Below are 11213 nucleotides of genomic sequence, written 5' to 3'. Positions count from 1 at the left end.
CCATTATTATTTTTTCTGGGTGCTTCAAGGTTGCTCTATCTCGTACACCTCTCCTTTCCATTTGTTTATTTATTTACACCATCTTTTTCCTTTTCCTTTTTCTTTACTTTTACTTGTTGGGATTCTTCTTCTTTGACGAAAACAATGGGTTCTTTCTTGTTTTTTCTCTGTATTGATGCAAGAGAAAGTCTGAGAAACTCAAAACATAGACTCATTAGCTCCCACACGTTTTTGCTTTTTCTTCACTCTCTTTACATATCAAATTGTTGATATATGTTGAATATGCACACAAACATTGTTATAGTATTACAACTTGAGAGGCAGGGCGAGGTGTGAGAGAGAGAGATAGAGAGGTTTTTCGAGGGAGAGAGTGAAGGACACACATGCAATTGCTTGATGAGTGCGTGTTCCACGCCATGCCCCCATGCAGATAAGCACAATCATTGCATTTTGCATTTAAAAAGTGTAGAGTAGAGAGCCAAGTCAACTAACAAGTGCTGAACAAGGCTTTGTTATGGATGGGCAAAACTCCACACTAGTCCTGTGTTGATGAGTTAAGATGGTTGCAAAAAAATTCAATCATATTCTTTCTACTAATAAATAATAAAATCATAAAGACTTTTTTATAATAAAAAAATTAGTACAGTGAGAAAAATTTAAACCAATACAGTTTAAAAAACTTTTGTAGAAATAACACAATTTAAAATTGTTGCGATTTAGGATTGCCATATTTATTAAACATTGCTTGCTTTTATCTAGCGTAACAATTTTCATATTGCACTTTAGAATAATAATAACTTTACATATCATAATTCTGAATCATGACATGTCATAAAATTTATATTCTTCCTAGTATCACAAAACACAAGCACATAACCCCACCCTAGTTGGAATTGGAGTTGTTATGCAATTTAATCTAAATTCATACGATGTGAAATAATTCACCATAAATTTTATAAGAACCCTTCAATATGTAGGATGTAGGATGAAATGAGATTTGGCTATTAGAACTTTTAGTTATTTTGTTGGCTATCATGATTTCAAAACATGATATATCAAAAAATCACAGTTTTTAAATACGATATTTAATTAATCTCACAGTTAAAAAAACATATAAAGAAGTCGCGTTTGAGAAATATAATATCAATTAAATATCACCTTTCAAAACTGTAACAAACTCAAACTATGCTATTTTAATAATATATTTTACAGTTATATTATTTCACAAAAAAAAATAGTTTTCTATGCTAAATGCCCAAAATAGCTGGTCCAGCCATGTTTAATTTCAATTTATTATTATTCAAAGTTCAAACATTAAGGATTCCATACTAAATTATATCAATTTAATGTATAGAGATTATGCTTAAAATCTAATTGAGAAATATTTAACTTCAATGTATAAAACTAACCCAAATTACCATTATAATAAAACAAAAAAATTACACATTAGACTAAAATCAAATGACGGGCTCATATATTCATGGTATGTTGCGACTCTTTCTGAATTTCAAGCCCGTCCAGCAGAGGGCTTTGGGGGCCGTACTGTTTAAAGATTTTTACATAAAAAGGACACAAGTTTTGAGTCCAGACATGTATAGAGAAGTCCAGAATCCCAAGCCATGTCAAAAGCTACCTTATTACATAAGTTCAAGAAACAAACACAAAAACTAATAAACATTAATTGATAAATTAGGTTGGGATGGAATTTTATGATACCAAAAGTTTTAGTTTCATTAAAATTGGAATTCAACTAATTAAACAGCAAGCTTTGAAATAAATAATGTCATCCTTGACCTATTAATTTCTTAGATTTATATTTGTACACAACAATTTGTATTCTTAAGTTGCTATGTCCAATCAAATAGCTCCCAGAAGGCTCTCATTAACATGGAGAAATTGAAGGAATGTTTTTAGTGTTCAAGTCGAAGAAATTAATTTCAGCTCAAATTCTTCACTTCATCTACGAGAATTTAGTTTCTTTGCTTACCACTACGTACAAATTCAGTCGAAGAAATTTAGTTTCCATTGCAATACCCTTGGGGAAAAAAATTATGGATACAATATATAATAATTTCGAAAATAATTGTCCATAATTGATGGTTGTATTTTGAAGGTCAATGATTGCAGCCTGTAGGTTATAATCAAGGTGGCATAAAAAAATGGGAGGAAAAAAAAAATGTCAAGTAGTCAACATTATTTCCTAGCGTGCTTGAGAGTGTGTTATAATTGTATTTTAAAGTATTTTTTACTCGAAAATATATCAAAATAATATATTTTTTATTTTTAAAAAATTATTTTTTAAATATTAGCGCATCAAAATAATCGAAAAATATCAAAATATATTAATTTAAAATAAAAAAATTTAAATTTTTAAAAAACACTTTCAAAAAATACAAATAAACAAGCCATGCCTAATTTGACTTTGGGGTTATTCATCCCGGAGGCTCAGGGTGGTTTGGTCTTAGCTATGGTATGGTATGGGTTGGATTTGAGGCTCTCGGCTTGGGTTGCCATCTCATGGCTTCTGTTTGTTCTCCCAATTCTCGTATATACCAACTAGAAAGAGTATACAAAATATAATTTCAGTCCCCGAAATATTTTTAAATACTAAATAACTTAATACCTCTAATTTCAAAAATAATTAATTAATCGTTAGATCATCTTTGACCGTCAAGTCAGCAACAAAAAAAAGTTGAAGATTACAGGAAATTGGTGACAACCCAGCAATGAACTAGCTGCAAATCAACGGAGACTCTAAATCAAGATTCTAAACTTTAAGCTCTAAATGGATAAAATTGCGCGTATTAAATGTAGGATTTGATAAACCAGAGGGAGTAAATTATTTATTTCTTTGAAATACAGGGATTGGGTTATAATTTCCTCTAACAGGAATAATGTGGTTGCTATACGTGAGGTAAGCAACCCAGTTAATTAAAGCTTATACTACATGTATGTATTGGCCTCAAATCAAAAATCGGTTGTGGAGCAAGCATTCATGGAAGTGTCAATGGCAGTAAATATATAAACTCTAGTAAGTCTCCTCCTGAGCATGCATTGGTTAGCACTTGCATGTGCGTTCGTGTGAGAGGTGTCCGTGCTCGTCATGCAGCACTTTCAAAGACTTTCTATGATCAAAATCTTTCTTTTGTTGTGTAGTTAGAAGCACTATAGTGTCCTTTTTATTTTAGAGCGACGCATGTGATTATTGATGGCTTAATTTATTGTCGACAACACTTTCTTTTCTTTCCCTTTTCTTTTTCTTTTATCTTTTTAAAATTCGTGTTATCCATGCAAGATTTCATAGTTGTTCTCTGATTTATAGATATTGCTATTTAGATTCTTATTCTTTTAATTTTTAATTTATATTCTTGATTTTTTTATAAAATTTTGATTTATTTTTAATTTCTTCATTCAATTCCAATTTGGGATATGTTAGTTTTTCCAATTTGGTTTTCATTCTTTTGATTATTATTTTTGTTCCTTTTATTGAATTGATTTTTCTTTTCAATCACACTCTTTAATCAATTTTATTTTTTATTTTTTATTTCAATTTTGATTTTCAATCTTTGTTGATTGTTTTAGATTTTTTTTGGATCATTTTATTAAATTGATTTTTCTTTTCATTTTCACCCTTTAATTAAACATAAAATTTATCTTATATTTCAATTTTGATCCTTATTCTTTTAAATGCTATTTTTTATTTTGAATCCTTTTGCCTAATTGATTTTTTTTTTCAATTTCATCCTTCAATATTTGATTGATTGAGGATTGAGTTTCAAGGTTTTTTTTAGATAGGATGCTTCCGGTTTAATGACATAAAAAATATTCTCTACCCAACTTCTTACCTAGCCTAAATTTAAAATTATATCGTGTGAGAGTTTCTCCGTCATGACCCAACTGACTTGGTTAATCTAAATGCAACTCGGTCAACTGGTAAAAACAATATGAGAATGAAATTGACAGAAAAAATCTCTTGATCTATCTCTTTGCCTAGCTCAAATTTAAAATTAAATTATGTAAAAATTATTTGAACATAATCCAATCAACTTGGTTGTTTTAAAGACAAATCGAATGATTATTAAAAAAAATTATGAAGATGAAATCAAGAAAAAAAGGATGGAATTAAAAAAAAGGGGAATTGAAAAAAAGAAAGAAAAGGGGATGAGTTGAAAAGTAGAGAGGGTCAAGTTTCCCAAGTTTTTCAAGTTTTTCAATTAGTAGAGGAGGGTAATTCCCCCCTGCATTAGACAGAACTCTAAAGCACTTTCTAAGGCCCTTTGGGCCACGAATTAGCCTAAGAACATAAGCTCTTAGAAGAAAGCCCAAATTTGGGGAAGCCAGCAACTTGTGTCAGAAAGAGAAGCGAAATCTCTAAACATGTGGTCGTGTGGCACCAAAGTAGCTAATGTGCCTTATCTAGAACAGTTGTGGTCGTTATAGTTTTAACAGTTCCCTCGCATTACCATACCATTCATAATACCATCAAAGTATACTCAGTTTCCTGTCCAAGAATCATCAATCCATGGCTTCCTCTACGCTCTCCCCTGCCACTCCCTCACAGGTAAAGAAAAGAAAAAATCCCATCAAACATTGATTATTCTTGAACTTAATTTCTTTCTCTTTGATGTTTTGGATTGAATTATGTGTTTTTTTTGTTTTGTGTATTAGCTATGCTCTAGCAAGAGTGGCATGTTCTCTCCTACACATGCGGTGTTTGTGAAACCAACAAGGACAAATATGGTGTTAAAGGAGAGAGGAATGAGAATTTCATGCCAGGCTACAAGTGTTCCTGCTGATGATAGAGTGCCTGACATGGGTAAGAGGGAGCTTATGAATCTGCTTCTTTTGGGTGCTCTTTCACTCCCCACTGCTGGCATGTTGGTTCCTTACACCTATTTCTTTGTCCCTACTGGGTAAGAAATCTTCTTCTTCTTCTTCAAATTTAGTTTGGTTTTTTCCTTTATTTTAGATTTTTTTTTTGTTAATTTCCCCTTGCTTAGTTAATAGGTTCTTCAATGGAAATTTTGATTCTCTAAAGGGCATTCTTTCTAAAATTCCACTAATGATATGTCATAGCTAAAATCAACTTGAGAAGTAAAGAATACAAAAATTCCGATGCTGTGTTTAAGTTTATAAATTATTTCTTTGAGATTAACCTTGCTTGCTAAGTTCTAAATTGCCTCATATATACAATTGCTATAGTTTATTTGTTTAGGGATTAAATTTCTGGCCATTAGCAACCATAACATGCCTGCATTTCGTTGTTCCTTTTCCTTGCTGTAATTGGAAAAATTTATCAGGCTCGGAGGAGGTGGTGGTGGTACCGTTGCCAAGGATGCCCTTGGAAATGATATCGTTGCAGAGCAATGGCTTAACACTCATGGCCCTGGTGACCGAACCCTTTCTCAAGGATTGAAGGTACTGGCAGCTTTCCTTTCCTTTCTTAAAGCACATGTTTTTCATTGCATTTCCCTTTCTTATTGTATAAATTCGTTGTACACTGATTGGTCATTAGAAGGAGTACATTTATCGCTGTTTTGATGCAAGATAATCATATTTTCTGTTTATTGACTTGTCAGAAAATATTACACCTTTGGTTCTAATTTTCTTTCAAGTTCTTATTAGAAGTTGGTCATGCATTGTAAGAGATGTTGGCATGGATCCAATCATTGCTGTGATGCTGTCTTGCTCTAGCGTAAAACAGAGCTCGTTATATGTTTGCACTTGAGCCAGTGAGATATTTGTGAAATTGCTGTCACACTTCTACACGGGGTAGTATCGTTGTAAGCAGACTTATAAAATGTTGCAAACTAAATCAATTTTTGTTCCTTGTGAAAAGAATCTGTGGAGATTGTCTAAAATGATGAGAAAATTAGTGTTGTTTCATATTCAGGATTTTCAATAACATATCTTCAAATGTTTTTTGAGGATCTATTTTAACAAAACTGATGTTACTTGCAAAAACACAATCATGCGGCGCTCAAACATTGATTTCTATCAACTTCGGATACTCTGAAATAATTTGTAATACTGAAAAGTGAAAATCATTTGGATTGTTTTTTATGGATTTCAGGGAGATCCAACCTACCTTGTTGTGGAGAAAGATAGAGTTCTTGCAACTTATGGAATTAATGCAGTCTGCACACACCTTGGGTGTGTCGTGCCCTGGAATCAAGCTGAGAAGAAGTTCATCTGCCCCTGCCATGGATCACAGTACAATGACCAAGGAAGAGTTGTCCGAGGACCTGCTCCTCTGGTAAGTCAAACACAATTTCCCTTTTATTTATTGGTGGATTACTCTATTTTAGATGATAAAAGAACAACAGCACTTAATTAAAATCAACAACCAGCAACAGTTTGCTTGCTATAACGATTTTTGAGTTCACCCTGGCAATAACCGCCTTCAATATCACTTCTCTGTGCAGTCATTGGCACTGGCTCACTGCGACGTAGACGACGGCAAGGTGGTCTTTGTTCCATGGGTTGAAACAGATTTCAGAACCGGAGATGCTCCATGGTGGTCTTAAGCCTCTTGTTCAAGCAATCATCAAATGTTTCATATATTCAAGACGTGAATCGGTTTGTTTTGCAACAATGCCAAAACATCCTTTGTCATAGAGGCATGCTATGTGAATTGGAGCTCATAAGATGTAAGGATAACCATATGATTTAAGCATGGCTAATCTTGTGATGCTTGACAATATATTCTTTATACCTAAATTCTATTGCATTATCATATATGTCCGTAGCCAATAGAGCAATGGCAACCATACATGTTATTTGTAGCTGCCATACATGCCAAATGATCAATAGTATCCTGACTATTTTCAAATCTAGGAGATCAAATCTATCCCGCAATAACATTCTTAAGTCAGGAATTCTAATCCTGTTAGCTCTTGTTTAGAACTTCTACTGTAACTTTGAAAGCTTGGTTCTCATCAGTTGCACGATACATTTACCACCTCTCTCATGCCATTCTGCAATATCTCAAAACAAATCCCTTATCAAAATTAATAATAATAATAAAAAACAGGATGTGACTCATGAAGAATGAGCCATGGTGGTTGCACAAATGATATGTTGAGCGACCCGAGCTCTCTTCCTCTAATGACTGTCTATGAGAAAGGGGTTATTTGACACAGCGTATAGGGTTGACAGAGTTCTTCAAAATAAAATCTAAATCTAAATAAAAAAAATTAAAACAAAATCTTCTGCTTCTAAATACTTGGGTTCTCAAACTTAAGGTTATAACCCTTCATTATAAAGAAAATTACTCTAATATATTCTAAAAGATTTATTTCATAAATTCTCTTTGAAAAAATAGCCTAAAAGGATGTTAAAATACAAGAAAAACATCCTAAACAGTAGAATTTTAATTGAATTGAAAGTTCTATCTAAATAGGAAAAATAACAAGAAAGTAAAGAAAATTCTAATACAGTATCTTTCGGGGCTCGATTTGGGTCTAAAAAATCTAGCAAACTACATGCTCCTAATATAATTAGAACTTTAAAAAGATATGATAAAATTTCAGGTAGAACTATATTTTGTGTTGAATTGTTCAAAATTTCTCAAAACCTAGAAAATTATAACTATTAAAAGAGTAATATATTAAAAATAATTAGGCCAAGAATAATAATCCCAACCTTTGTTTTTCAGCGGTAGGTGATATTATTCGGATTAAGCCCCCTAGGTAATTTCTAGATTAGTTTAATGATGGGTTCTATGGGCCATATGTATATTAGATAGCTAAACAAGATTAACATAATGTCTTTATTCAGACCAATCAAATTTTATGTTCCAGACTTCCAGGCTTCAACTATTAAGAAATCCATGCTATCCTGTTATTAAATATTTTTATTAATTAGGGCCCAATACTATAATAAAGAAAAGGGGAACCTCCTATTTGTTGATGGGATTGCATAAGGTTCTGTTTGGCACATAGTACGTGAGGGCACAGGATGTATCCAAATTCTGCATCGTGCTCTGCTACTCTTAGAGATTTATCAAATATTTCTCATCTAGTTCTTCAAGATCTAGGGGCTAAATTGACTTGGAAGTTGATCAAAGAATAGAGTAACCTGACCCATTCTCAAATAGTAACGAGTGTGTGGAAAGCCTGTTTAAGTTAAATTCTACTTGAAGAAGAGTCCAATACCTCTACTTAACAATTTTTTTTGAAGAATAAGTAAAATATATTTATTAATTATAATTTATGAATAAAAATTATATTCATTTAATAAAAAGTTCTAAATATGAAATGAAAATTGTTCAGGCTCCACTTGTTATACATACATAAAAAAAATTAATATTTTTTAAACCGGTCTTGAAATCTCATTTATAGTTATGCTCGAAATTTTCATTCATCTTAAACCGGTTTTGAATGTATATTTAATATTATAATAACTTGTTATTGATATTTGAAAAAGAAGGTTTTAAAAAACCAATAAATCATAGCTTTTGTTTTCCACCAAGATTTCAAGAAAAAATTCTTAGTAAGACTCCTAAAATTATAACATATATTAATTAACTAAATACTTTATAATATATAGTTGGGCAAAACACATACCGCTATGACGCTAAATGAAGCCAAACCTAATTTTTTTTTTTTAGTTTAACATGGGTGTCCGGGTCAGTTTGCGCGCACCTCGACTAATCCCACAGGCCCTGAAGTTAACGACCATGTAAGCTTCCAGTGGCCATCATATGAGCAACCACAGGGTTCGAACCTGAGATCACAGAAGAAGCAAACTTCTTGATCACAAGCTCTTACCACTGAACCACCACCTAGAAGCTAATCTTTAATTTTTACCATTGTGGTGTATTGAAGGGATCCACTATTGCCCAATATTTGTGAATATGAAAAAGAAACTTGTACTCATGCCATCGCATGTCATCCTTACTTAAGAATGAGCTAATATATATATATTTTTTTTTTGTATTCTTCAAGTTTTAACAAGAGATTTCCTCTTGCATGTAAATTAAGGATAATTTTAATTTTTTTAAGGGATAGTTTAATTAATTAGATTTTAAATTTATTTTTTTAAAGATTATCAGTTTGAGTTTTATAAATCTTAAAATCATGGAAGGTTTATATGGTTATTAATTTTAGAGTCTATAAATTTAATCAAAATATATACAAATTAGCTTAAACACCCATACTGATTAAAAAAAAGATATTTTTGCTCAACCAGAAACAAAATAATAATATTAAGCTATTTTTGTAATATTTTGTATCATATTTAAAATAACGATTGAAAGACAAAGAGAAAATGAATTAGATTTTTTTTTATTGGCCCAAATCCGACGAAAAATAGTCAACCTTAAGAAATGTCAGCTTGACTCCCGGATTATCCAATAACGGTGTTCACACTTCTTAATGAGTTTGCAGGCCGGAAAACTTATCCCACTTGTGATAAAATCCTTTTTTTCTTTCTCCTTTTGGATGAATGAATTAAAATTTTCACATGTGAAAACCAAAAGTGTTCACCTTACATTTTCTACTGAAAATGCAAATGAAAGTTCTTTAAATCCAAGAAGGAAAAAAAAACGAAGATAGTTGAAATAAAAAAAACACTTTCTTTATCTTCCTAAAAGTAATTAATTTTAAAATTGATTCAGATATTCACGACCAAGAAGTATTAGATTCTCTTTTGGATAGGCTCTGAAAGAAAAAAGAGAATGAAAGCTGGAATGCCAATAGACGTCTATTATTGAATTCACTCGACCCGATAGTATCCATTTTATTTTGGGAACATAACATCAAGTGTCAAAGTCACTGAATGGGTAAGTCGCCAATTCCTAAAACGAACTATGTACTGTACTTTATTTGTTGGGTTACAGGCGGGTATTTTCTAGAGGTTTCTATTGTGTCAGTCTACCCTTGTGTAATTCCTGTTGAAGACATAGACTCAGGGGTGGTTCCAGGGCGGACGATTTCAAAGCAGGCTCTCCATTCATTATTCATTAGATAGAGAAGATCACCAAGATTTCGTGATCTGCGGCCGAACTTATTCCAATTTAATAAGAGATCTCAGATCAAATCGATATTGATATACCGATTTGATTTATTTATATTTTTATCTTTTTAACTTAATATATTTGTGCTTTTTTTTTTTTTTTGGTTATATGTACTGGAACACTAACCGAACGTATAATTAATAGCGGGTAAAAGAAAAATGCTTTTAAAAGTAAAGTTCAACTATCTCCTGATTTTAATATAATTGCACGTGTCTTTAGAGGCTTAACTTCAGTGGTTAGTAAACTTATCTCTTATATATCACTCAATGCTGGAGTCTTACGTGGGATCATAAGAAATAAATGACCTGCTTACGACTTCACTAACAAAAACATTAGTCTTGTTATGTCGTAACAAGCTAATTTGAAGATGCTTTATAATTAAACATAAGAGAGTATAAATAAAAAAAAATATAAATCATAATTAAACTCTTAATGATACTATAATGTCAAATAATCATCTCAATTAAAAAAATATAGTTATTAGATGAGACTCAAAAATATAATTTATATTGGTCTTCAATATAATCTGTTAAATAAAAGTTTTTTGGGCTTGAAACTTATACAGATGTACCACTATTACTACAAGAAAATTTGTAATAAATATTTGGTTTTTATATTAAGATAATTAATTTTTAAATATTTGAATTTTATATAAATTTATTTTTTTAATTATTTTCTATTTATGTTTAATATTTTTTAAAAAAATATTTTTAAATAATTACTACCGGGGTTACCGATGAAATAATTCTGTCGGTATATTCCACAGAGTTAAAAAGGAATTACGACGAACACCTCTGCAATTGTTAAATCACCGACGGAATAATTCTGTTGGTATATTCAAGAGAGTTGAAAAAAAAAATTACAGAAAACATCCCTGCAATTGTTAAATGACCAACGAAATAATTTCATCGGTATGTTTTAGAGAGTTGAAAAAGAATTAATGCAAATGTCACTGCAACTCATCAAGGGAATTACTGACGGATTGAAGCGGGTAATTGCTTTTTGGCATGCATGATCCGTTTGTAAAAACATTGGTAAATTTATTAATGACAGACTTACCGACATACCTGAAATTACCAAAGAGTTTTTTTTTACAAACATTTTCCGTCCGTGATTTCATCGGTAAAATAATCACAGACAAAATGTTGGTATAAACACCCACATAAATTTCTATCAGCAAAACTGTTAAATCTGG

The 11213-nt window shown here is 31.4% G+C and overlaps 1 protein-coding gene across 1 annotated transcript; it reads left to right on the top strand.

Moving 5' to 3' along the window:
• The first annotated feature begins 4392 nt into the window (after positions 1–4392).
• On the top strand, positions 4393–6738 carry LOC7498162 (cytochrome b6-f complex iron-sulfur subunit, chloroplastic). The gene is made up of 5 exons (XM_002325648.4): positions 4393–4561; positions 4669–4913; positions 5301–5418; positions 6074–6256; positions 6426–6738. Exons 1-5 carry the CDS (start codon positions 4523–4525, stop codon positions 6525–6527), a joined length of 687 nt encoding a protein of 228 aa, XP_002325684.1. The 5' UTR covers positions 4393–4522; the 3' UTR covers positions 6528–6738.
• The last annotated feature ends 4475 nt before the right edge of the window (positions 6739–11213 follow it).

Source organism: Populus trichocarpa, chromosome 19 (genome assembly GCF_000002775.5).
Source record: "Populus trichocarpa isolate Nisqually-1 chromosome 19, P.trichocarpa_v4.1, whole genome shotgun sequence".
In the NCBI taxonomy this organism is placed as follows: domain Eukaryota; kingdom Viridiplantae; phylum Streptophyta; class Magnoliopsida; order Malpighiales; family Salicaceae; genus Populus; species Populus trichocarpa.
Note: the sequence above shows the minus strand (reverse complement) of the source record. Positions and strands in the feature narration are given on the sequence as shown.

What these genes read in the sequence shown, in the direction of transcription:
- LOC7498162 (XM_002325648.4), top strand. Translation starts at nt 4,523, where the DNA reads ATGGCTTCCTCTACGCTCTCCCCTGCCACTCCCTCACAG. An exon ending in CCCCTGCCACTCCCTCACAG is followed by an intron (nt 4,562 to 4,668) that starts GTAAAGAAAAGA and finishes TTTGTGTATTAG; the next exon opens with CTATGCTCTAGCAAGAGTGG. An exon ending in TCCGAGGACCTGCTCCTCTG is followed by an intron (nt 6,257 to 6,425) that starts GTAAGTCAAACA and finishes TTCTCTGTGCAG; the next exon opens with TCATTGGCACTGGCTCACTG.